The sequence below is a fragment of the Narcine bancroftii genome, chromosome 1 (assembly GCF_036971445.1).
Source record: "Narcine bancroftii isolate sNarBan1 chromosome 1, sNarBan1.hap1, whole genome shotgun sequence".
NCBI classification, from domain to species: Eukaryota; Metazoa; Chordata; class Chondrichthyes; order Torpediniformes; family Narcinidae; genus Narcine; species Narcine bancroftii.
Window position 1 is genome coordinate 163,876,801 of NC_091469.1, and position 27,880 is coordinate 163,904,680.

The window sequence follows — 27,880 nt, forward strand, 5'->3', positions numbered from 1 at the left end:
TGGTGGTGGAGGCTGAAACATTAGGGACATTTAAGAGACTTTTAAACAGCCACATGAATGAAAGAAAAATAGAGGTTTACTAGGTAGGGTTTAGATTTTCTTGCTATGGATAAATAGGTTGGCACAACATTGAGGGCCAAAGGGCCTGTACAGAGCTATAATGTTCTATGTTCATGCCTCCACAATCTCTCGCTACTTCTTTCAGAACTTGAGGGTGTCATCCATCTGGTCCGGGAGACTTATCCACCTTTAGACCTTTCAGCTTCCCAAGCACCTTCCCCCTGGTGATCGTGACTGCACTCATTGCTCTGCCCTAATACCCTTCAACATCCAATATACTGTTCATGTTTTCCACAGTGAAGACTGAGGCCAAATACTCATTCGGATCTTCTGCCCTCTCCCTGTCTCCCATTACAATTTCTCCAGCGTCATTTTCTATCGATCCATTGTCTACTCTCACCTCTTTTTACTGAGTGAACTTAAAAAAAAGCTTTTAGTATGCATTTTGATATTATTTCCTTGCTTCCGTTCAAAGTTCATCTTTTCCTTCCTAGTGACTTTCTTAGTTGCCTTCTGTAACCTTCCCACTAATTTTTGCTTCCTGTCTGCCCTGCCTTTTGCCTTTACTTTCTCTTGTCAGCCACAGTTGTCATTTTTATATTCAAATATTTCTTCTTATTTGGAATTTCCCTGTCCTGCACCTTCCTTATTTCTCACAGAAGCTCCAGCCATTGTTGCCCTGCCGACTTCCCTGCGAGTGTGACTTTCCAATTCACTTCTGCCAGTTCCTCCCTCATATCTCTCTCATCCCCTTTATTCCACTGGTTTACTGGCACATCCGATTTAGTTTCTCCCTCTCAAACTGCAGGGTGAATTCTTTCATTTTATGATTACTGCCTCCAAAGAGTTCTCTTCCCTTCATCTCCCTTCTCAACTCTGGTTTAGTACCCAATGCCCAATCCAAAATTGTCATTTCCCTTTGTCAGTTCAGCCACAAATTGTTCTTAAGAGTCACCCTGAAGGCCTTCAATAAATTCCTTTCCGTGGGATCCAGCACCTACCTGTTTCTCCTCCAATCTACCTTCATATTGAAATCGCCCATGACTTATGCAACATTGCCCTGTTTGCATGCCTTTTCGCTCTCCGTCTGTAGCCATCCTGGCTATGGTTTGGAGGCCTGTATATAACTCCCATCCCTTACAGTTGCTTCATTCTACCCACAGGGATTCTATATCTTCTGATCCAATGTCTCCCCTCTCCAAAGATTGAATTCCATTTTAAACCAGCAGAACCAACTCCCTCTCTACCTTCCTGTCCTTCTAATACACTGTTTATCCAGAGATAGTTAGTTCCTAGCTGTAGTCTTCTTTCAGCCACGGCTCAGTGATGGCCGCAATGTCATACATGCCAACTTCCAACTGCACAACTAGATTATCAACCTTATTTCTTATATTTCTTAGAACTGCCATCCAAACCTAAACTTCTCTCTCCATGGACAAGGACATAAAGTGTATGACGACACCTTCAAGGTTCACTTTATCCCAGCTTGGAAATAGAACAATGGCATTTCATTGTTAATGGGTCTAAATCTGATCCCTTTCCCCAAAACCATTGAGGAAGCACTGCAGTGGATCAAGATGGCAGCTCAACCTCACCATCTTGAGGGCAATTAGGGTGGACGTAGAATGACAGAGGTGTACAATCCATTGATCATTGGGGGATCAGAGGTGGAGAGGGTGAGCAACTTTAAATTCTTGGGAGTCACTATCTTGGAGGATCTTTCCTGGACCCAACGGACTAATGCCATTGTGAAGAAAGCACGTCGGCGCCTCTACTTCATCAGGAGCTTGCAGAGGTTCTGCATGACATCGGAAACCCTGGCAAATTTCTACAGATGTGTGGTGGAAAGTGTGCTGACTGTGCATTATGGTCTCATATGGGGACACCAATACCCCTGAGTGCAAATCCCTCCAAAAGGTAGTGGACACATCCCAGGACATACAGGCAAAACCCTCCCCACTATTGGGTACATCTACAGGGAACGTTGCCGTTGGAGAGCAGCAGTAATCATCAAGGATCCACCCCAACCAGCACATGCTCTGTTCTCACTGCTGCCGTCAGGAAAGAGGTATCGGTGCCACAAGACTCGCACCACCAGGTTCAGGAACATTTGCTCCCCCTCCACCATCAGACTCCTCAATGACAAACTCAAACAGGGTCTCATTAAGGCCTCTTATTCTGCTCGTTATTTATTATTGAATATTTATTTTCTGTATCGCATGTCCTTCTTGTTTATATTTCTCTCTTTTGTTTACACATCTTTTTACACAACTGTTCTGCCTGGCCTGCAGGAAATAAAAATCTCAGGCTTATATGTGGTCATATATGTACTCTGAGAATAAACCTGACAATAAGCCAGTGCTGAACAGTCTATGCAAGTGAACAAAGAAAGAATATGCCTGGGAGAGACTGTGTCCGTGGACTGACCTGCCCAATCCAGTGGAGTCGGGGCCATGGTATCTTGTGATTGATGCTGGCAGACAGAAGCACCTCGAGTTTCAGCTTCATGATGTGGGAGGCAAAGCTCCATCAGTCAGGAGTGTCGTCAGCTGGACCTGAAACCAACACCACACACAATATCACACAAACACCGGCACCCGCACTGTGGGACTGCAGGACAGTGCCCACTTGCACTGTGGGACTGCAGGACAGTGCCCACTTGCACTGTCCCCACCCCCGCGGGCTCTCCACCAACCCCCACACACTACCCCACTTTTTTTTTATTTTATTTTTCACACTATAAACCACATTTTCCTTTTCAAATATATAGTGTCGTTTTCTCTCCCCCCTCCCTCTTCCCATCCCACCCTCCCTACCTCCCCTCCCATTCATTTAAAGTTGAGAATATAAGATGCATTAAACCCGTCAAACAATGTTGTCACTCAATAAAAATAAACAAGAAATTCCACTGAGTCAATTCTTTTCATTCCGTTATCCTTCTGTCATTTTAGGTGGTAGATGTCCCCGGTAGGTTTTCTCTATTAGAGAAATATGTATGGCTCCCATATTTGTTCAAATATTGTAATATTATTTCTTAAATTATGTTATTTTTTCTAATGGAATACATTTATTCATTTCTATATACCATTGCTGTATTCTCAAGTTATCTTCTAATTTCCAGGCTGACATAATACATTTTTTTGCTACGACTAGAGCTATCCTAACAAATCTTTTTTGTGCACCATCCAAATCAAGTCCAAATTCTTTGCTTTTTATGTTACTTAGGAGGAAGATCTCTGGGTTTTTTGGTATATTGCTTTTTGTGATTTTATTTAATATCTGGTTTAGATCTTCCCAAAATTTTTTCACTTTCTCACATGTCCAGATTGCATGAATTGTTGTTCCCATTTCCTTTTTACAGCGAAAACATCTGTCAGATACTGTTGGGTCCCATTTATTTAACTTTTGAGATGTAATATATAGCCTGTGTATCCAGTTATATTGTATCATACGTAACCTCGTGTTTATTGTATTTCTCATAGTTCCTGAGCATAACTTCTCCCATATTTCATTCTTTATCTTTATATTTAAATCTAGTTCCCATTTTTGTTTAGTTTTACCATTTGTTTCCTCATTCTCCTTTTCTTGTAGTTTCATATACATGTTTGTTATAAATTTTTTGATTATCATTGTGTCTGTAATCACATATTCAAGGTTACTTCCCTCTGGTAACCTCAGACTGTTTCCAATTTGTCCTTCAAGTAGGATTTCAGTTGGTAGTATGCCAACACTGTATCTTGAGTTATATATTTATCCTTCATTTGTTCAAAGGATAATAATTTATTTCCTGAAAAGCAATTTTCTATTCTTTTGATCCCTTTTTTCTCCCATTCTCTAAAGGAAAGGTTATCTATTGTAAAAGGGATAAGCTGATTTTGCATCAATATTAGTTTTGGTAATTGGTAATTTGTTTTATTCCTTTCTACATGAATCTTCTTCCAAATATTGAGCAGATGATGTAATACTGGAGAATTCCTACGTTGTACCAATTTTTCATCCCATTTATATATGTTCGGGTATCTTCTCCCCTATTTTATCTAGTTCTAATCTAGTCCAATCTGGCTTTTCCCTTGTTTGATAAAAATCTGATAGGTATCTTAATTGTGCGGCTCTATAATAATTTTTGAAGTTTGGCAATTGTAAGCCTCCTTGTTTATACCATTCTGTTAATTTATCTAGTGCTATCCTCGGTTTCCCCCCTTTCCATAAAAATTTCCTTATTATTTTCTTTAACTCCTTGAAGAATTTCTCCGTCAAGTGTATTGGCAATGCCTGAAATAGGTATTGTATCCTTGGGAAAATGTTCATTTTAATACAGTTTATCCTTCCTATTAGTGTTAGTGGTAAGTCTTTCCAATGCTCTAAGTCGTCCTGTAATTTTTTCATTAGTGGATAATAATTGAGTTTATATAGATGGCCGAGGTTTTTATTTATTTGTATACCTAGGTATCGTATTGCTTGCATTTGCCATCTGAATGGTGATTCTTTCTTAAATTTTGAGAAATCCGCATTATTCAATGACATTGCTTCACTTTTATTTGTGTTAATCTTGTATCCCGACACTTCTCCATATTCCTTCAATTTCTTATGTAATTCTTTTATTGATAGTTCTGGTTCTGTTAAGTATACTATAACGTCATCTGCAAATAACCTGATTTTATATTCCTTGTCTTTTATTTTTTTCCCTTTTATTTTATTTTCTGTTCTTATCAATTCTGCTAGTGGTTCTATGGCTAACGCGAACAATAAGGGTGATAGTGGGCATCCCTGCCTTGTTGATCTGCTTAAGTTAAATTGTTTTGATATATATCCATTTACTGTCACTTTCGCCAATGGCCCCTTATATAATGCTTTAATCCAATTAATATATTTCTCTGGTAAACTGAATTTTTGTAGTACTTTGAATAAATAATTCCATTCTACTCTGTCAAAGGCCTTCTCTGCGTCTAAAGCAACCGCTACTGTTGGAGCTTTATTTCCTTCTACTGCATGAATTAAGTTAATAAATTTACAAATATTGTCTGTTGTTCGTCTTTTTTTAATAAATCCAGTTTGGTCTAGATTTACTATTTTTGGTACATAGTTGGCTAATCTGTTTGCTAATAGTTTAGCTATTATCTTATAATCTGTGTTAAGTAAAGATATTGGTCTATATGACGCTGGTGTGAGTGGATCTTTCCCTGTCTTTGGTATTACTGTAATTATTGCTGTTTTGCATGAATCTGGTAAGCTTTGTGTTTTATCAATCTGGTTGATTACTTCCAGGAGGGGAGGAATTAATAAATCTTTAAATGTTTTATAGAATTCTATTGGGAGTCCATCCTCTCCTGGTGTTTTATTATTTGGTAGTTTTTTAATTATCTCTTGTATTTCTACTATTTCAAATGGTTCTGTTAATTTATTTTGTTCCTCTATTTGTAATTTTGGTAGTTCAATTTTAGTTCAAAATTCATCTATTTTGTCTTCTTTCCCTTCGTTTTCAGTTTGGTATAATTGTTCGTAGAATTCTCTGAAGTTTTAATTAATCTCCGTTGGATTATATGTGATTTGCTTGTCTTTTTTCCTTGATGCCAATACCATTCTCTTAGTTTGTTCTGTCTTAAGCTGCCATGCTAGAATTTTGTGCGTTTTTTCTCCTAGTTCATAATATTTCTGTTTTGTCTTCATTATGTTCTTCTCCACCTTGTATGTTTGTAGTGTTTCATATTTTATTTTTTTTATCTGCCAATTCTCTTCTTTTAGTTGTGTCTTCCTTCATTGCTAATTCTTTTTCTATATTTGCTATTTCCCTTTCCCAACTGCTCTGTTTCCTGATTGTAGTCCTTCTTCATCTTGGTTACATAACTTATTATTTGCCCTCTGATGAACGCTTTCATTGCGTCCCATAGTATAAACTTATCTTTCACTGATTCCGTATTTATTTCAAAGTACATTTTCATTTGTCGTTCAATGAATTCTCTAAAATCCTGCCTTTTAAGTAGCATAGAGTTTAATCTCCATCTATACATTCTTGGAGGGATGTCCTCTAACTCTATTGTCAATATCAGGGTGAGTGGTCCGATAATATTCTAGCTTTATATTCTGTTTTTCTTACTCTATCTTGCATGCGAGCTGATAACAGGAATAGGTCTATTCTTGAGTATGTTTTGTGTCAACCCGAATAATATGAATATTCCTTTTTCTTTGGGTGTTGTTTCCTCCATATATCCAAAAGTTGCATTTCTTGCATCGATTTAATTATAAATTTGGTTACTTTGTTCTTTCTGTTAATTTTTTTCCCAGTTTTATCCATGTTTGAATCCAAATTAAGGTTGAAATCCCCTCCTATTAGTATGTTCTCTTGCGTGTCTGCTATCTTCAAAAAAAATCTTGCATAAATTTTTGATCTTCTTCGTTAGGTGAATATACATTGAGTAAATTCCAAAATTTTGAATATATCTGACATTTTATCATTACATATCTCCCTGCTGGATCTATTATTTCCTCCTCTATTTTGATTGGTACATTTTTATTGATTAATATAGCTACTCCTCTAGCTTTTGAATTATTTGACGCTGCTGTTACATGTCCTACCCAATCTCTCTTTAATTTCTTGTGCTCCATTTCAGTTAAATGTGTTTCTTGCACGAATGCTATATCAATTTTTTTCTTTTTTCAGTAAATTTAGCAGTTTCTTCCTTTTGATTTGGTTATGTATTCCATTAATATTTAAAGTCATATAGTTCAACATAGCCATTTCATACTTTATTTATCTTTCCTTTCCGTTTCCTCATCATCACCTTTCCTTCTTATCCATTTCTGCTTTCTTTTTTTTGAATACTTTATAAGACAACATTTCTAAAACATCAAACATTTCCCTTATTCTCCTATCTAAAATTTCTTTAACCCCACTATCCCATCCCCTTCCTGAGCTGCCCTTTATCCCTTGTCGGGCAACCACATCTCCCCTCTCCATTTGGATTTGCGAATTCACTCGCAAGCATCAACTGATTTCGCAGTGACCGTAACTCCTCCCCACCCAGCCCCCCCAAAAAAGATCTTAATTTTCATATACAACAAAGGTCACTCTCTTAATTCCCTCCTTACTTCCTTTCTTCCCTTTCTTTCCCTTATTAATTTTTATCTATACTCTATATATTTTCTTTTAAATACGGATACACTCATGTACACACATAAATACATACATACACACACATATATATATATAGATATATACCCATATACACACATACATATAGTTCGTGGTTATTTTTGCTCTCGTTACATGTCTTCATCTCTCTGTCTGTTTTGTAGTTGTTCTGCAAATTTTCGTGCTTCCTCCGGATTCGAGAATAGTCTGTTTTGCTGCCCTGGAAGAACTATTTTAAGTACCGCTGGGTACTTTAGCATAAATTTATATCCTTTTTTCCATAGGATCACTTTTGCTGTTTTAAACTCCTTTCTCTTCTTCAGGAGTTCAAAACATGTCTGGATAGAAAAAAAATTTTTGACCTTTGTATTCCAGTGGTTTTTTTGTCTTTTCTTATTTTCTTCATTGCTTTCTCCAATATATTTTCTCTTGTTGTATATCTTAGGAATTTTACTAAAATGGATCTCTTTTTTTGTTGTGGCTGTGGTTTAGGGGCTAATGTTCTATGTGCCCTTTCTATTTCCATTTCTTCCTGTAATTCTGGTCTTCCTAGGACCCTGGGGATCCAATCTTTTATGCAATTCTTCATCTTCCTTAAGGCCCACTATCTTTATATTGTTTCTCCTATTATAATTTTCCATTATATCTATCTTCTGAGCTAACAGCTCTTGTGTCTCTTTAACTTTTTTATTAGATTCTTCTAATTTCTTTTTAAAGTCCTCTACTTCCATTTCTATGGCTGTTTCTCGTTCTTCCACCTTGTCCACTCTTTTTCCTATATCTGTCATGACCATCTCTAATCTATTCATTTTTTCTTCTGTACTTTTAATTCTTCTTTTTATTTCACTAAATTCTTGTGATTGCCATTCTTTTACTGATTCTATATATTCTTTAAAAAAATATATATCCATGTACTTGCCCTTCCCTTCTTCTTCCATTTCTCTATGTTCTTCTTCTTCCTCCTGGTTGGTCATGTTGTTTCCTTGATTTCATTTTACTCTCTTCTTTCTTGTTCTTGTTGTTTTCTATGTTCTCTTCTTGTTGTTGTGTTGTAGCTGTCATTCTCAGCTGTGGAGATCGACTCCTCAGCTGGTCCCCACTCCCGTCAGCGTTTTTTTTTTCATGCGCATCGCGCATGTGTGGTTGCGCATTTTTGCTTGGCTCCGCGAGCCATTTTTGTAGTCCCAAGCTCGGGACTTCGACTGACCTGAAGGAGCGGGCTTCTCTCTCCGCGGCGGGTCTCCTCGGACAGGTAAGGCCTTCACCTTCTTCTTCCGATGTCTTTTCTTCTTCTCTTCTTCCCGTTGCTTTCGACTTTTCTTTCTTCGTTGCCATTTTCTTCCCACCTTTACTTTCACTTTATTTTAATTTTTGTGTTTGTGCCTTTGTGTTTTCTGTGTTTTTTTTAAACTTTTCCGGAGAGGGCTGGAGTTCCCCGACCGGCCACTACTCCATCACGTGACTCCTCCCCTCACTACCCCACTTAATGACACCATGGTTGACTTGCCTCGTTAATGAAGAACATTGAAACGTTCCAATTTAACTGCAGCATGCTGCAGACGTGGGGACCTGTTCCCCCACAGGCCACTGAGGTGGGTGTGAAATTCCTGCCTCCAGACCATTTGGCAGAAGTCAGGAGTCATGGATTTGTTTTATTTATACAGATTTTGGATGCATTCATTATCACACCCTAAAAGCCCTTGTGAAAATCCCATCAGACCATAAGACACAGGATCAGAAATAGGTCATTCAGCCCATCGAGTCTCCCCTCAATTTAATCATTAATCCATTTTCCCACTCAGCCCCACTGCCCAGCCTTCTCCCCATAACCTTTGATGCCCTGACTAATCAAGAACCTATCAATCTCTGCCTTAAATAGACCCAATGACCTTCCCTCCACAACAGCCTGTGGCAACAAATTCCACAGATTCACTCACCCTGGTGAAATGGGATTGAGTCGCCTTCCTTGAACCACAGCAGTCCTTCAGTTGAAACTCCTTGATGTTGGGGGGGGAAGGAATTCCAAGATTTCGACCTAGTGATATATTTCTGTCAGGATTGTTTGAGCATTAAGGGGATGCCTGCAGGTGATGGTGAGCCCATGCCACTCCTGCCCTTGTCAATGAGTCAGAGGCTCACAACAAAGTAACTGGCCCATAGGCCCAGTGTCCAGCTGCACAGCCTGCCCTCCTGCCCTCGACATGAGGCCCTGACCCCTCCAGTCCCCTCCCATTCAAGTGTTACTGAAAGCAAGCTGACGAACCTGCCACCACCACAATCCAGCAGATAGTTCCTTATGCCCACCCCCATCTGAGTGAAGAACTACCCCCTCACCCCCCCTTCACTTTATAGTTATGGACCCTGATCTTTAATTGTCCCTCTCAAGGAAACTGTCACGATTCCCCTTGTGATTTTTATAGACCTCCAACACTTTAATGATAACTTCCCGAATTCAGGACAACTTCATAAACCTCTTCTATTCCCTTTCATCTAAGATTCAAGGTTCCATTATTGTCATGTAATAGTACATGAAATCGCCTTCTGCCTGCCATAAGGCAAAGAGTTACCATTAGTATTGCCCGGCACCCCTTACAGTATGAGAGAAAGGGAAGCAAAAGAGAGTCACCGAGTGTCCGTGGATTCACCTCCAGCCTTCCCCCAGCCTCTGTAGCTGCACAGACTCATGTTCGATCTATTGGCTGGCTGAGCTCCAGATCCAAACCCCCGACCCGATCAGGAACCCTTCAGTGCCCCTTCTTGCCCTCAGGACCCTCTCGAATCCTGGCTCTGATACCTGGTCCCTGTGATCCAGTCTCCTGCAGCCTTTGCAGGTCCCCTGCCCATAAGTTGCCAACTGCCCGCAGTCAATGTGGCTCCCTCAGACACTGAACCCCTCGCTGGTCCACTGCCATGTTCACCGTCCTATAGGGTAATCTCCTCTGCTTCTCCTTCTCAATGGGGGATGATCTCCCCATTTCTGGTGGCCCTCATTGGTGCCCCCCATTTCTATTTCTATTTCCAACTCCAATTTGCAACTCCTCGTGGCCACTGCCGAGCACAGACCCTGTGGTTGCAGGATTTTAAAATAAAATACCATTGGCTCCTTTAACAGGCTGTTTAAAGCCTGTACAGAGCCGCTAGCATTAGGACTGGGTGGTTGGACCCCTTCAGAGCAAAGCTGTGCCTCTGCTCCCCACTCACCCAGGTCTGCACCAGTGATAGTGTTGCCATTACAGCAGCTCCGGCATCGCCGCCATTCTTGCTGTCTATGTGGACCTTCTCCTTGCCTTCCCTGCTTGTATCTGGTTCACATCCCACATCCCCAGGTGGCTCTTGCAACGTCCTGAAAGTGTGTAGTCAGTGCTCTGTAATTCTCTGTAGGCCAAATCAAGCTTTGATTCCAACCGAAAATAACTTCCCTGGTTTTCAATCTGGCAATGTTGGTGCTTGGTTCACACTTCATGTGATTTAGACCATAAGATATTGGAGCAGAAATAGGCCATTCAGCCCACTGAGTCTGCCCTATAATTCAAACATGAGCTGATCCATTTTCCCACTCAGCCCACTACCCGGCCTTCTCCCCAAAATCTTTGATGCCCTGGCTAATCAGGAACCTATCAATCTCTGCCTTAAATACCCCAAAAAACTTGACCTTCACAACTGCCTGTGACAAGTTTCACAGATTCACCACCCTCTGGCTGAAGAAATTCCTCCACATCTCTGTTCTGAGAGGGCGCTCTTCAATCCTGAAGTTGTGCCTTCTTGTGCTAGACACACCCATGTAGGAAGCAACCTTTCTACATCTACCCCATCATACCTGTCAACATTTGAAATGTTTTAATGAAATGCCCCTTCATTCTCCAAAATTCTAAAGAATACAAGCCAAGTTGGAAGTTCTTTTTCCTGAGGCAAGCATCAAGCCTCATGAGCAATGCTGGTGGTACATGCATCAAGACAACAGGAGAGGGGGAGGAATCACGTGATGGAGTAGTGGCTGGTAGGAGAATACCAGCCCTCTCCAGAAAAGGAAAAAAGTAAAGAAAAAGCAAAGCCAGACACACAAACCACAACAAATAAAAAATAAAGGTGCGAAGAAAATGGCACCAAAGAAAGAAAAGCCAAAAACAACGGGAAGAAAAAAAGAAGCCAGAGGAGAAAGGTGAAGGCCTTACCTGTACGAAGAAGCAGGGACCCGCCGTGGAAAGAGGAGCCCACTCCCTGAGGTCAGTGGAAACCCCGAAGGGTCGCGACCCACCGAACGCAGGACTACAAGGATGGCTCACAGAGCCAAACAGAGGTGCGCAACCGCGCATGACAAAGACAACACCGACGGGAGGGGGGACCTGCTGTGGAGTGGAACAGCTGAGAGAGACCCGACAGCAGGGCTCCCAGCAGGAAGATATAGAAAACAACGGGAACGGGAGGGAGGAGAATGAAAAAAGGAAATCAGAGACACAGCAGATGACCAGCCCGGAGGAAGAGGACCAACATCAAGACACCGTTTAAAAAATACCCAGCAAACTGAGATAAACAGCCCAACAAGAAGGTCAGAAGAGACACAGATACAAGGGAGGTAGAGGACACAGGTCCTGGAGTGGACACAGGGGAAGAGGAGGGAGAACATCAAGCTCTGCACAGAGAAATAGAAGATAAAGGGAATGGACTGTACATAGATAGGACATTTTTTGAAGAATATATGGAAGCAGTAAAAGAATGGCAGACATGAGAATTTAATGAAATAAAAAGAAGAATAAAAGGTACAGAAGAAAAACTGAGTAGAATAGAGCTGGTCATGACAGATGTAGGGAAAGGATTAGAAAATGTGGAAGAACGTGTAATGGCGGTAGAAATGGAAGTGAACGACTTAAAAAGAAAAATGGAAGAAACTGATAAAAAAGTTAAAGAAACACAGGAGTTATTAGCTCAGAAGATGGACATAATGGAAAACTATAATAGGAGAAACAATATAAAGATAGTGGGCCTTAAGGAAGATGAAGAAGGCAAAGATATGAAAGAATTTATAAAAGAATGGATCCCCAAGGTCCTAGGAAGACCAGAATTACAGGAAGAAATGGAAATAGAAAGGGCAAATAGAACATTAGCCCCTAAACCACAACCACAACAAAAACCAAGATCCATTCTAGTAAAATTCCTGAGATATACGACAAGAGAAAATATATTGGAGAAGGCAATGAAAAAAATGAGAGAAGACAAAAAGCCACTGGAATACAAAGGTCAAAAAATTTTTTTCTATCCTGATATAAGTTTTGAACTCCTGAAGAAGAGGAAGGAGTTTAATGCAGCAAAAACGACCCTATGGAAGAAAGGCTATAAATTTATGTTAAAGTACCCAGCGGTACTTAAAATAGTTATCCCAGGGCAACAAAGCAGACTGTTCTCGGATCCAGAGAAAGCATGAGAATTTGCAGAATGCCTGCAAAACAGACAGAGAGATGAAGAGATGTAACAAGAACAAGAATGACGAAAAAATTTATATAAAGAAGAAAAATAATGTATCAGAACTAAGAAGGGGAAGAAAGAAAGTAAGGGGGGAATTAAGAGGGTGAGCTTTGTTATATGTGAAGATAAAAGTCTTTTCTGGAGGGGGCTGGGTGGGAGAGAATAACAGTCACTGCGAAATCAGTTGACGCTTGTGAGCGGGTTCGCAATCCAAATGGAGAGGGGAGATGTGGTTGCCCGACAAGGGACAAGGGGGAACTCAGAGAGGGGGGGGAGACATTTGGGGTTAAGGGAATTTTAGATGTGGGAATAGTGGAAATATTTTATGTTTTAGAAGTGTTGTCTTATAATGTGTTCAAAAAAAGAAAGCAGAAATGGATAAGAAGGGAAAGTTGTGATGAGGAAATGGAAAGGAAAGATAAACAAAGTATGAAATGGCCATGTTGAACTATATGACTATAAATATTAATGGAATACATAACCAAATCAAAAGGAAGAGGCTGTTAAATTTACTGAAGAGAAAAAAAATTGATATAGCATTCGTGCAGGAAACAGATTTAACTGAAGTGGAACACAAGAAATTAAAGAGAGATTGGATAGGACATGTAACAGCAGCATCATATAATTCAAAAGCCAGGGGAGTAGCTATATTAATCAATAAAAATGTACCAATCAAAATAGAGGAGGAAATAATAGATCCAGCAGGGAGATATGTAATGATAAAATGTCAGATATATTCAGAATTTTGGAAGTTACTCAATGTATATTCACCTAACGAAGAAGATCAAAAATTTATGCAAGATATCTTTTTGAAGATTGCAGATATGCAGGGGACTTTAACCTTAATTTGGACTCAAAGATGGATAAAACTGGAAAAAAGACTAGCAGAAAGAACAAAGTAACCAAATTTATGGTTAAATCAATGCAGGAAATGCAACTTTTGGATATATGGAGGAGACAACACCCAAAGGAGAAGGAATACTCATATTATTCAGGTAGACATAAAACTCAAGGATAGACCTGTTCCTGTTGTCAGCCCACATCCAAGGGAGAATTAGGAAAACAGAATATAAAGCTAGATTGTTATCGGATCACTCACCCCTGTTATTAGCAATAGAGCTGGAGGACATCCCACCCAGAACGTATAGATGGAGATTAAACTCAATGCTACTTAAAAGACAGGATTTTAGAGAATTAATTGAGCGCCAAATTAAAATGTACTTTGAAATAAATACGGAATCAGTGAAAGATAATGTAATGAAAGCCTTCATCAGTGGACAGATAATAAGTTATGTAACTAAGATGAAGAAGGACTACAATCGGGAAATAGAACAGCTGGAAAGGGAAATAGTAAGTACAGAAAAAGAATTAGCAACAAGGGAAGATAAAGAAGAGAATTGGTGGACAAAAAAAATATGAAACACTACAAACATGCAAGGTGGAGAAGAACATAATGAAGACAAAACAGAAGTACTATGAGCTAGGAGAAAAAACGCACAAAATTCTAGCTTGGCAGCTTAAGACAGAACAAATGAAAAGAACGGTATTGGCATCAAGGAAAAAGGACAAGCAAATTACATATAACCCAACAGAGATCAATGAAAACTTCAAGGAATTCTACGAGCAACTATATCGAACTGAGAACGAAGGGAAAGAAGACAAAATAGATGAGTTTCTAGCTAAAATTGAACTACCGAAATTGCAAGAAAAGGATCAAAATAAATTAATAAAACCATTTGAAATAGAGGAAATACAGGAGATATTAAAAAAACTACCGAACAATAAAACGCCAGGAGAGGATAGAATTCTATAAAACATTCAAAGACTTATTAATTCCTCCTCTCCTGGAAGTAATGAACCAAATTGAAGAAACACAAAACATGCCAGATTCATGCAAAACAGCAATAATTATAGTAATACCAAAGATGGGGAAAGATCCACCAACACAGGCATCGTATAGACCAATATCTCTACTTAACACAGATTATAAGATAATAGTTAAACAATTCGCAAACAGATTGGCCGACTGTGTACCAAAAATAGTAAAACTAGATCAAACTGGATTTATTAAGAAGAACAATGGACAATATCTGTAAGTTCATTAACAAGCCATGCAGTACAAGGAAACAAGATATCAACAGTGGCAGTTGCCTTAGACGCAGAGAAAGCCTTGGACAGAGTAGAATGGAATTATTTATTCAAAGTACTACAAAGGTTCAACCTACCAGAGAAATATATTAATTGGATTAAAGCATTATACAAGGGACTATTGGCGAAGGTGACAGTAAATGGATATATATCAAGCCAATTTAAATTAAACAGATCAACTAGGCAGGGATGTCCACTATCTCCCTCACTGTTCGCGTTAGCTATAGAACCACTGGCAGAATTGATAAGAACAGAAAATAAAATAAGAGGGATAAAAATAAAAGAGAAGGAATATAAAATCAATCTATTTACAGATGACGTCATAGTATACTTAACAGAACCAGAAATATCAATAAAAGAATTACATAAGAAATTGAAGGAATAGGGAGAAGTATGGAGGTACAAGATCAACGCAAATAAAAGTGAAGCAATGCCAATGAATAATGCAGATTTCACAAAGTTTAAGAAAGAATCACCATTTAGATGGCAAACACAAGCAATTCGATACCTAGGTATACAACTAGATAATAATCTAAGCCATCTATACAAAGTAAATTATCAGCCATTAATGAAGAAATTACAAGATGACTTAGAACATTGGAAAGATTTACCACTAACACTGATAGGAAGGGTAAATTGCATTAAAATGAATATCTTCCCAAGGATACAATACCTATTTCAATCGTTACCAATTCACCTAACAAAGAAATTCTTCAAGGAGCTAAAGAAAATAATAAAGAAATTCTTATGGAAAGGGGGGAAACTGAGGATAGCACTAGATAAATTAACAGAATGGTACAAACAAGGAGGCTTACAACTACCAAACTTTAAAAATTATTATAGAGCCGCACAATTAAGATATCTATCAGATTTTTATCAAACAAGGGAAAAACCAGATTGGACCAGATTAGATCTAGATAAAATAAGGGAGAAGGTACCTGAACCTATACTATATAAGTGGGATGAAAAGCTGGTGCAACATAGGAATTCACCAGTATCGCACCATCTGCTCAACATTTGGAAGAAGATTCATGTAGAAAGGAAAAAAACAAATAATCAACTACCAAAATTAATATTGATGCAAAATCAACTAATCCACTTCACAATAGATAACCTTTCCTTTAGAGAATGGGAGAGAAAAGGGATCAAAAGAATAGAAAATTGTTTTTCGGGAAATAAATTATTATCTTTTGAATAAATGAAGGACAAATATGGTAATAACTCACGGTACAATGTTTGCATACCACCAACTGAAAACCTACTTGAAGAACAAATTGGGAAGCAGTCTGAGGTTACCAGAGGGAAGTAACTTTGAATATGTGATTACAGATACAATGATAATCAAAAGATTTATAACAAACATGAATATTAAACTGCAAGGAAAGGAGAACGAGGAAACAAGCTGTAAACCCAAACAAAAATGGGAACAAGATCTAAACATAAAGATAAAGAATGAAACATGGGAAAAGCTATGCTCCGGAACTATGAGAAATACAATAAACACGAGGTTATGCATGATACAATATAATTGGCTACACAGGCTATACACCACGCCCCAAAAGTTAAATAAATGGGACCCAACAGTATCAGACAGATGTTTTCGCTGTAAGAAGGAAAGGGAAACAACAGGACATGCAATTTGGGCATGTGAGAAAGTGGAAAAGTTTTGGGAAGATCTAAACCAGGTATTAAATAAAATCACAAAAAGCAACATCCCAAATAACCCAGAGATCTTTCTTCTAAGTAATATAAGAAGTAAAGAACTTGGACTCGATTTGGATGGAGCACAAAAAAGATTGATTATGATAGCCTTAGCTGTAGCAAAAAAATGTATAATGTCAACCTGGAAATCAGAAGAGAGCCTGAGAATACAGCAATGGTATATAGAAATGAATAAATGTATTCCATTGGAAAAAATAACATATAATTTAAAAAATAAAGTCACATTATTTGAACAAATTTGGGAACCGTACATGGAACACAACAGAGAAGACCTACCGCGGACCTCCACCCCCTAAAATGACAGAATGAGAAGAAGACGAAATGACCTGACCCAGTGTGTAAAAGTAGATGACACAAATTTCTTGTTTATTTTCATTGTGATGACATTGTTTAAGGGGTTTAATGTATCATATAGGTTGAATGTTGAGTGGGTGGGGAGGGGGTGGTGAAGGAGGGAGGGAAGAAAAAGGGGAGAAAATGACACTGTGTATATTCAAGAGGGAAATGTTTGTGTGTATTTTGGTTAGTATGGTTCATAGTGTGAAATATAAAATGTTTTAAAAAAGAGAACAGGAGTGTATTCCATCATTTCAACCATTTAAAAGGAAGACTGACTCAAAGCATCACAAGATGAACCACACCACAAACCTGCTCTGACCACCAACATGCTCCGGTTGTGGCTGGTATAAATGTTACACATCTTACTGAAACATAGAACACTACAGCATAGAAACAGGGCCCTTTGGCCCTTATAGGCTGTGCCAAACCATTTTATTTTGCCTAGTCCCACTGACCTGCACCCAGTTCCTAGCCCTTCATACCTCTCCCATCCATGTACCTGGCCAAATTCTTCTTCAATGTTAAAATTTAGCCCGCATTCACCACCTCAGCTGGCCACACATTCCACAGTCCCACCACTCTTGTGTGTGAAGATGTTTCCCCTACACCTTAAACTTTCACCCTTAACCCATGTCCTCTGGTTTGTATCTCACCCACCCTCAGTGGAAAAAGCCGACCAACATTTACTCTGCCTGTCCCCCTTATGATTTTAACATATAACATATAACAATTTACAGTACGGAAACAGGCCACATCGCCCCTTCTAGTCCGCACCGATTTACGTGAAACTCCACTAGTTCCACTCCCATGCCCTCTATTAAATCTCCCCTCAATATTCTATGCTCCAGGGAATAAGGTCCTAACCTGTTTAAGCTTTCCCTGTAACTCAGTTCCTGAAGTCCAGGCAACATCCTAGTAAATCTTCTCTGCCCTCTTTCCATATTATTGATATCTTTCCTGTAGTTCGGTGACCAAAACTGCACACAATCCTCCAAATTTGTCCTCACCAATGTCTGATTGTATACAACTTTAGCATATCTCAACTCCTGTATTCAATAATTTAACATATGAAGGTCAATATGCCAAAAGCTTTCTTTACAACCCTATCCACCTGTGATGCCACTTTCAGGAATTATATTTCTGTATGCCCAGATCCCTCTGCAAGAGTTGAAAACCTTCTCCGCTGTCCACAACGTCTCCAATCTTAGGGTCAACTACAAACTTGCTGATCCAATTTACCACATTATCATCCAGATCATTGATATAGATGACAAACAACAATGGTCCCAGCACCGATCCCTGAGGCACCTCTAGTCACAGGCCTCCAGTCTGAGAAGCATCATCCACCACTACTCTCTGGCTTCTCCCATCCAGCTAATGTCGAATCCAGTTCACCATGAATACCTAGCGTCGAACCTTCCTGACTAACCTCCCATGTGGGACCTTGTCAAAGGCCTTACTAAAGTCCATGTAGACAACACCCTCAGCCTTTCCTTCGTCAATTTTCCTGGTAACCTCCTCAAAAAACTGTAAAACTGGTTAAACACAACCTACCACACACAAAGCCATGTTGACTATCCCTAATCAGCTTCTGGTTATCCAATCTCTTAGAACACCTTACAATAATTTACCTACTACTGACGTCATGCTCACAGGCTTATAATTTCCAGGCTTTTTTAAACAACGGAACAACATGAGCAACCCTCCAATTCTCTGGCTCCACACCCGTAGCTAAGGACATTTTAAATATTTCTACCAGAGCCCCTGCAATTTCTACCCGAGTCTCCTTCAAGGTCCGAAAGAATATCTTGTCAGGTCCTGGAGATGTATCCACCATTATGTGTTCCTCCTCTTTAATCTGACCTCACTGTTTGTTTTCCTTACTTTCCAGGACTCTGTGCCTGTTTTCTGAGTGAATACTGATGAAAGAAAACATTTAAGTTCTTCCCATCTCTTTTGGCTCTATACAAAGCCGACCACTCTGATCTTCAAGGGGACCCATTTTGTCCCTTATTATCCCTTTGCTCTTAATATACGTGTAGAAACCCTTAGGATTTTCCTTCCCATTGTCTTCCAAAGCAACCTTTTGTCTTCTTTTAGCCTTCCTGATTTCTTTCTTGAGATTTTTCATGCATTTTTTAATGCTCTTCAAGAACCTCATTTGCTCCATGTTATACACCTCTCTCTTCCTCCGATCCAGATCCCTAATATCCCTCGAAAACAGAGGTTGCCTATGGCTGCTAAACTTGCCTTTAATCCTGACGGGACCATACAAATGCTGCACCGTCAAATTTCACCTTTGAAGGTCATGGAGCCATCGATGTCTCCAGCACAGAGACCCTTTGGCCCAACTAGTCCATGCTGGAGCTTCCCTTTTGCCTGTGTTTAGGCTATATCCCCCTAAATTTTTTGAACCTGTCCAAGTGTTAATTACCTGTCTATTACCATTTATGGTTTTGGAAACAAGTCTGATGAGGCAAGGTCAGCAGAGCTGGAACTTCTCTCTTTGGAGCATAGAAAGATGAGAGGAGACTTAATAGAGGTCTACAAGATTTTGAGAGGCATAGATAGGATGGACAGTCAGCACCTGTTTCCTATGGCAAGAATATCAAGCACCAGAGGATATATGTACAAAGTGAAGGGAGGGAAGTTTAGGGGAGATATCAGAAGTTTTTTGTTTTTTTTTTTTTTTTTTTTTACACAGAGTTGTGGGGGCCTGGAATGCATTGCCAGGGATGGTGGTGGAGGCTGAAACATTAGGCGCATTTAAGAGACTCTTAGACGGGCACATGGATATGGGAAAAATAGAGGATTATAAGGTAGGAAAGATTTGGTATTTTTTTTTAAGGAATATTTGAGCCAGCACAACATCAAGGGCTGAAAGGCCTGTATTGTGGTGTAGTGTTCTTTGTTCTATTTCCTCTGGCAGCACATTTCCATGGTAGGGGAATCAAGGACAAGAGGGCACAACTTCAGGATTAAAGACCACCCATTTCAAACAGAGATACGTAAGAATTTATTTAGCCAGAGTGTGGTAAATCTGTGTAATTTGTTGCCACAGGCAGTTGTGGAGGTTAAGTCATTGGGTGTATTTAAGGCAGAGTGGGAAAATGGATCAGCTGACGATGGAATGTGGAACAGACTCGATAGGGAGAAAAGCCAACTTCAGCTCCAAAATTTTATTACAGATCAGATAGTAGTGTATACTGACCATCAGCTGAATGAAAAACTTGTCCCCCAGAGCGGTACGATTGGCGTAGAAGTTAGGACAACGGCTTAACAGCGCCAGTGATCGGAACGGACCTTGGTTCGAATCCCACACTGTCTGTAAGGAGCTTGTACTTCTCCCCGTGTCTGCATGGGATTTCTCCGGAGGCTCAGGTTTCCTCCCACCATTCAAAAAGTACCTGGGGTGTAGTTTAATGGGGTGTAAATTGGACGGCACAATCCCATAGGGCCGAATTGGTCTGTTACAGTATTGTATGTCTAAATTTTTTTTTAAATCTCTTCCCTCTCACCGTTAATCAATGCCCTTTAGTTTGAGACCATTTCTTGGGGAAACCATCGCAGCCTATCCTGTCACTCCTGATAACTCAAGTGTCCAGTCCAGGCAACATCCACATGCTTCTTTTCTACACCCACTCTCACTTAGTGACATCCTTCCAACAACTGGGCAACCAGAACTGTACACAGGTATGATCTTGCCAACACCTTGGACAGTTGTGACAAGATATCCCAACACTTATTTTCAATGCCCAGACTGATGAGGGCAAGTGTGTTGCCCCAATCCAACTGCAAGTAGACATGAACCACATGACTTGTTGAGTCGTTGCAAATAGAACATAGAATATTCCAGCACAATACAGGCCCTTCAGCCCACAATATTGAGCCTATCTATATAAACCTACTGAACTATAAACCTTCCCAAACTCACACCCATAACTGTCTATTTTTCTAAAACTCTTTTAAATGCCTCTAATGTTCCAGCCTCCACCACCACCACCTGGCAAGGCATTCCAGGCCCTCACCATTCTGTGTAAAAAAACTTACCCTTGTTGTCTCCCCTAAACTTTCCTCCCGTCACCTTGTACACATGAACTCTGGTGTTTGCTGTTCCTGCTGGCCGTCTTATTGACTTCTATCAAGTCTCCACTCATCCTTCTACGCTCCAAAAAGAAAAGTCCCAACTCTGCTAACCTTGCCTCATCAAACTGGTTTCCCAATCCAGGCAACATCCTGGTGAATTTCCTCTGCCCCCTCTCCGTATCTTCCAAATCCTTCCTGTAATGAGATGACCAAAACTGGTCACACAGCTAAGGTACCATCGATTCTATGCCTCATGACTTTCTGAATATGTCTACCTCGGGAACCTTGTCAAATGCATCACTAACATCCATGTCGACCACATCTACTACCCTACCTTCGTCAATTTATTTTGTTACTTACTCAAAAAATTAAATTTGGCTTGTGGGGCATGGTTATCCTTGAGTAGACTGGACTTCTCCAAATGCTCATAGATCCCATCCTTAAGAATCCTCTCCAATAGTTTGCACACCCCTGACATAAGGCTCACTGGATGATAAAACTGGAACTGAACATTATGAACATTCCCACTTCTGACCTTCTGGAAGGAAGCAGCTGAAGGTGGTTGGTCCCCAGGTCCTGCCTGAGGAAATATGGCAGTGATGTCCTGGGTTGGAGTGACTGAACTCTCACACCCATCTTTCTTTGTGCAATATAGGACTTCAACCATTGCAATATTCCTTACCTTGTGGTATTCAGTCCATCAAGGTTGCTTTCCCATTCGCACTTGGACAGCACCACTCTCTCCCCAAGCACCTGGAGTTCAAGTGGCCTCCCCTAATCGGAACCGAGAGCCCTTGCTTCAAAAGAGTTCTCACCCATTTGCCGTCCACCCTTTAACTTCCCTCATATTCACATCAGGACAGAAGGGCGGGGGAGAGGAGAACTGGGGGCCAGGAGACGAGAGGGGAGATAAGGGGGCATTTCGGCTTCTCTAAGGGATAGAGGGGACAGAAGGAAAGAGAGGGACGGGGAGGGGGACTGGGAACAGGGAGTGGGGGGTGAGGAGGATGGGGGGATGATGGGGGGACGGGAGGTGAAGAGAGGACGGGAACGGGGAAGGAGAACGGGGGGTGAGGTAGGGACGGGGAGTGGGACAGGGGGTTGGGGGTGAGGAGGACGGGGGGTTGAGGGGGGGACGGGGGGGTTGAGGGGGGGACGGGGGGGTTGAGGGGGGGACGGGGGGGTTGAGGGGGGGACGGGGGGGTTGAGGGGGGACGGGGGGGTTGAGGGGGGGACGGGGCGGTTGAGGCGGGGAAGGGGGGGAAGGTGGGTGATGGGGTTGATGGGGGGCTTCCTCTCCCCCCCAACGACCCCCGGCGGCCACTCACCCGCCAAGTCCGTCCGCCGCCCGTTGAATCTCCCCGCCGAGCGCGGGCCTGGCAACCGCCAACGAGGCGTCCGGACAAGAGCGGCCTGGAGACCAGTTCCGGGAGGACCAGGAGTTGGTGGGGGGAGGACCAGGAGTTGGGGGGGGGGGAGGACCAGGAGTTGGGGGGGGGGGAGGACCAGGAGTTGGGGGGGGGGGAGGACCAGGAGTTGGGGGGGGGGGAGGACCAGGAGTTGGGGGGGGGAGGACCAGGAGTTGGGGGGGGGGTAAGGACCAGGAGTTAGGGGGGAAGGACCAGGAGTTGTGGGGGGAGGACCAGGAGTTGGGGGGGGGGAGGACCAGGAGTTGGGGGGGGGAGGACCAGGAGTTGGGGGGGGGAGGACCAGGAGTTGGGGGGGGGAGGACCAGGAGTTAGGGGGGAAGGACCAGGAGTTGTGGGGGGAGGACCAGGAGTTGGGGGGGGAGGACCAGGAGTTAAGGGGGGGAGGACCAGGAATTGGGGGGGAGGGGAGGACCAGGAGTTGGGGGGGAGGGGAGGACCAGGAGTTGGGGGGGGAGGACCAGGAGTTGGGGGGGGGAGGACCAGGAGTTGGGGGGGGGGAGGACCAGGAGTTAGGGGGGGGGGCCAGGAGTTGGGGGGGAGGACCAGGAGTTGGGGGTGGGGAGGACCAGGAGTTAGGGGGGGAGGACCAAGAGTTGGGGGGGGAGGACCAGGAGTTGGGGGGGGAGGACCAGGAGTTGGGGGGGGAGGACCAGGAGTTGGGGGGGGAGGACCAGGAGTTGGGGGGGGAGGACCAGGAGTTGGGGGGGGAGGACCAGGAGTTAGGGGGGGAGGACCAGGAGTTGGGGGGGGGAGCACCAGGAGTTAGGAGGGGGAGGACCAGGAGTTGGGGGGGGGAGGACCAGGAGTTGGGGGGTGGGGAGGACCAGGAGTTGGGGGGTGGGGAGGACCAGGAGTTGGGGGGGTGGGGAGGACCAGGAGTTGGGGGGGTGGGGAGGACCAGGAGTTGGGGGGAGGACCAGGAGTTGGGGGGGAGGACCAGGAGTTGGGGGGGGAGGACCAGGAGTTGGGGGGGGGGGAGGACCAGGAGTTGGGGGGGGGGAGGACCAGGAGTTGGGGGGGGGGGAGGACCAGGAGTTGGGGGGGGGGAGGACCAGGAGTTGGGGGGGGGAGGACCAGGAGTTGGGGGGGGGGGAGGACCAGGAGTTAGGGGGGGAAGGACCAGGAGTTGGGGTGGGGGGAGGACCAGGAGTTGGGGGGGAGGGGAGGACCAGGAGTTGGGGGGGAGGGGAGGACCAGGAGTTGGGGGGGGAGGACCAGGAGTTGGGGGGGGGAGGACCAGGAGTTGGGGGGGGGAGGACCAGGAGTTAGGGGGGGGGGGCCAGGAGTTGGGGGGGGGAGGACCAGGAGTTGGGGGGGGGGAGGACCAGGAGTTAGGGGGGGGAGGACCAGGAGTTGGTGGGGGGGAGGACCAGGAGTTGGGGGGGGAGGACCAGGAGTTAGGGGGGGAGGACCAGGAGTTGGGGGGGGAGGACCAGGAGTTAGGGGGGGAGGACCAGGAGTTGGGGGGGGGAGGACCAGGAGTTGGGGGGGGAGGACCAGGAGTTAGGGGGGGAGGACCAGGAGTTGGGGGGGGGAGCACCAGGAGTTAGGAGGGGGAGGACCAGGAGTTGGGGGGGGGGAGGACCAGGAGTTGGGGTGGGGGGAGGGGAGGACCAGGAGTTGGGGGGTGGGGAGGACCAGGAGTTGGGGGGGTGGGGAGGACCAGGAGTTGGGGGGGGAGGACCAGGAGTTGGGGGGGAGGACCAGGAGTTGGGGGGGAGGACCAGGAGTTGGGGGGGGAGGACCAGGAGTTGGGGGGGGAGGACCAGGAGTTGGGGGGGGGAGGACCAGGAGTTGGGGGGGGAGGACCAGGAGTTAGGGGGGGAGGACCAGGAGTTGGGGTGGGGAGGACCAGGGGGGGAGGACCAGGGGGGGAGGACCAGGAGTTAGGGGGGGAGGACCAGGAGTTGGGGGGGGGAGGACCAGGACTTGGGGGGAAGGGGAGGACCAGGAGTTGGGGGGGAGGGGAGGACCAGGAGTTGGGGGGGGGAGGACCAGGAGTTGGGGGGGGGAGGACCAGGAGTTAGGAGGGGGAGGAGGACCAGGAGTTAGGAGGGGGAGGACCAGGAGTTCAGAGGGGGAGGACCAGGAGTTGGGGGGGGGAGGACCAGGAGTTAGGAGGGGGAGGACCAGGAGTTGGGGGGGGAGGACCAGGAGTTGGGGGTGGGGAGGACCAGGAGTTAGGGGGGGGAGGACCAGGAGTTGGGGGGGGAGGACCAGGAGTTGGGGGGGGAGGACCAGGAGTTGGGGGGGGAGGACCAGGAGTTGGGGGGGGAGGACCAGGAGTTGGGGGGGGAGGACCAGGAGTTGGGGGGGGAGGACCAGGAGTTGGGGGGGGAGGACCAGGAGTTTGGGGGGGTAAGGACCAGGAGTTAGGGGGGAAGGACCAGGAGTTGTGGGGGGAGGACCAGGAGTTGGGGGGGGGGAGGACCAGGAGTTGGGGGGGGGAGGACCAGGAGTTGGGGGGGGGAGGACCAGGAGTTGGGGGGGGGAGGACCAGGAGTTAGGGGGGAAGGACCAGGAGTTGTGGGGGGAGGACCAGGAGTTGGGGGGGGAGGACCAGGAGTTAAGGGGGGGAGGACCAGGAGTTAGGGGGGGAGGACCAGGAGTTGGGGGGGGGGAGGACCACGAGTTGGGGGGGGGGAGAACCAGGAGTTGGGGGCGGGAGGACCAGGAGTTGAGGGGGGGGAGGACCAGGAGTTGGGGGGTGGAGGACCAGGAGTTAGGGGGGAGGACCAGGAGTTTGGGGGGGGAGGACCAGGAGTTGCGGGGGGGGAGGACCAGGAGTTGCGGGGGGGGAGGACCAGGAGTTAGGGGGGGAGGACCAGGAGTTGGGGGGGGGAGGACCAGGAGTTAGGGGGGGGAGGACCAGGAGTTAAGGGGGGGAGGACCAGGATTTGGGGGGGGGGAGGACCAGGAGTTGGGGGGGGGAGGACCAGGAGTTGGGGGGGGAGGACCAGGAGTTGGGGGGGGAGGACCAGGAGTTAGGGGTGGAGGACCAGAAGTTGGGGGGGGGAGGACCAGGAGTTGGGGGGGAGAGGACCAGGAGTTGGGGGGGGGAGGACCAGGAGTTAGGGGGGGGAGGACCAGGAGTTAGGGGGGGGAGGACCAGGAGTTGGGGGGGGAGAACCAGGTGTTGGGGGGGGAGGACCAGGAGTTGGGGGGGGAGGGGAGGACCAGGAGTTGGGGGGGAGGGGAGGACCAGGAGTTGGGGGGGAGGGGAGGACCAGGAGTTGGGGGGGAGGGGAGGACCAGGAGTTGGGGGGGAGGGGAGGACCAGGAGTTGGGGGGGGGGAGGACCAGGAGTTAGGAGGGGGAGGACCAGGAGTTGGTGGGGGAGGACCAGGAGTTGGGGGTGGGGAGGACCAGGAGTTAGGGGGGGGAGGATCAGGAGTTGGGGGGGGGGAGGACCAGGAGTTAGGGGGGGGAGGACCAGGAGTTAGGGGGGGGAGGACCAGGAGTTGGGGGGGGGAGAACCAGGTGTTGGGGGGGGAGGACCAGGAGTTGGGGGGGGAGGGGAGGACCAGGAGTTGGGGGGGAGGGGAGGACCAGGAGTTGGGGGGGAGGGGAGGACCAGGAGTTGGGGGGGAGGGGAGGACCAGGAGTTGGGGGGGAGGGGAGGACCAGGAGTTGGGGGGGAGGGGAGGACCAGGAGTTGGGGGGGGGGGAGGACCAGGAGTTAGGAGGGGGAGGACCAGGAGTTGGTGGGGGAGGACCAGGAGTTGGGGGTGGGGAGGACCAGGAGTTAGGGGGGGGAGGATCAGGAGTTGGGGGGGGAGGACCAGGAGTTGGGGGGGAGGGGAGGACCAGGAGTTAGGGGGGGGGAGGACCAGGAGTTGGGGGGGAGGACCAGGAGTTGGGGGGGAGGACCAGGAGTTGTGGGGGGAGGACCAGGAGTTGGGAGGGGGAGGACAAGGAGTTAGGAGGGGGAGGACCAGGAGTTGGGGGGGGAGGACCAGGAGTTAGGAGGGGGAGGACCAGGAGTTGGGGGGGAGGACCAGGAGTTGGGGGGTGGGAGGACCAGGAGTTGGGTGGGAGGACCAGGTTAGGGGGGGAGGACCAGGAGTTGGGGGGGGAGGACCAGGAGTTGGGGGGGGGAGGACCAGGAGTTGGTGGGGAGAGGACCAGGAGTTGGGGGGGGGAGGACCAGGAGTTGGGGGGGGGAGGACCAGGAGTTAGGGGGGGGAGGACCAGGAGTTGGGGGGGAGGACCAGGAGTTGGGGGGGAGGACCAGGAGTTAGGGGGGGAGGACCAAGAGTTGGGGGGGGAGGACCAGGAGTTGGGGGGGGAGGACCAGGAGTTGGGGGGGGAGGACCAGGAGTTGGGGGGGGAGGACCAGGAGTTGGGGGGGAGGACCAGGAGTTGGGGGGGAGGGGAGGACCAAGAGTTGTAGGGGGGGAGGACCAGGAGTTGGGGGAGGGGAGGACCAGGAGATTGGGGGGAGGGGAGGACCAGGAGTTTGGGGGGGGAGGACCAGGAGTTAGTGGGGGGGGAGGACCAGGAGTTAGTGGGGGGGGGGAGGACCAGGAGTTAGTGGGGGGGGAGGACCAGGAGTTAGTGGTAGGGGGGGGCAGGAGGACCAGGAGTTGGGGGGGGGGAGGACCAGGAGTTAGTGGGGGGGGAGGACCAGGAGTTAGTGGGGGGGGAGGACCAGGAGTTAGTGGGGGGGGAGGACCAGGAGTTAGTGGGGGGGGGAGGACCAGGAGTTAGTGGGGGGGGGACCAGGAGTTAGTGGGGGGGGAGGACCAGGAGTTTGTGGGGGGAGGACCAGGAGTTAGTGGGGGGGGGTAGGAGGACCAAGAGTTAGGGGGGGGGACCAGGAGTTAGTGGGGGGGGGGTAGGAGGACCAGGAGTTAGAGGGGGGGGGGTCGGGAGGACCAGGAGTTAGTGGGGAGGTAGTACCAAGAGTTAGGGGGGGTGCGGGAGGACCAGGAGTTAGTGGGGGGGGGGGTGGGTAGACCAGGAGCTAGTGGGGGAGTTAGTGGGGGGGGGAGGTCCAGGAGTTGGGGGGGTAGGACCAGGAGTTGGGGGGTGCGGGAGGACCAGGAGTTGGGGGGTGCGGGAGGACAAGGATTTTGGGGGGTGCAGGAGGACCAGGTGTTTGGGGGGGGGGGGGGGTAGGAGGACCAGGTGTTTGGGGGGGGGTAGGAGGACCAGGAGTTTGGGGGGGGGTTGGAGGACCAGGAGTTTAGCGGGGGTCGGGTGGTCCAGGATTAGTGGGGCGGGGGAGGACCAAGAGTTAGTGGGCGGGCGTGAGGACCAGGAGTTATGGGCGTAGGAGGACCAGGAGTTAATTGGGTGGGGGGGCAGGAGGACCAGCAGTTAGAGGGGTCAGGGCAGGAGGACTAGGAGTTAGTGGGTCGTGGGCGGGAGGACCAGGAGTTAATGGGGTGTGTGGGCTGGAGGACCAGGAGTTATTGAGGGGGTTGGAGGACCAGGAGTTAGTGGTGGGTGGCGGGAGGACCAGGAGTTAGGGGGGAGGACCAGGAGTTGGGGGGGAGGACCA

General features: G+C 46.3%; 1 protein-coding gene across 1 annotated transcript in view; it reads right to left on the reverse strand.

Moving 5' to 3' along the window:
- The window catches only part of cplane1 (ciliogenesis and planar polarity effector 1), a 248,313-nt gene extending 226,459 nt beyond the window's left edge, over positions 1–21,854 (reverse strand). Inside the window, exons 1-2 of the mRNA XM_069915448.1 lie at positions 21,627–21,854; positions 2,488–2,615 (exon numbers count right to left, since the gene is read on the reverse strand). Of these exons, the coding sequence (XP_069771549.1) occupies positions 2,488–2,568 (81 nt within the window). The 5' untranslated portion in view covers positions 2,569–2,615; positions 21,627–21,854. The remainder of the gene's footprint in view (positions 1–2,487; positions 2,616–21,626) is intronic.
- Between the last annotated feature and the right edge of the window lie 6,026 nt (positions 21,855–27,880).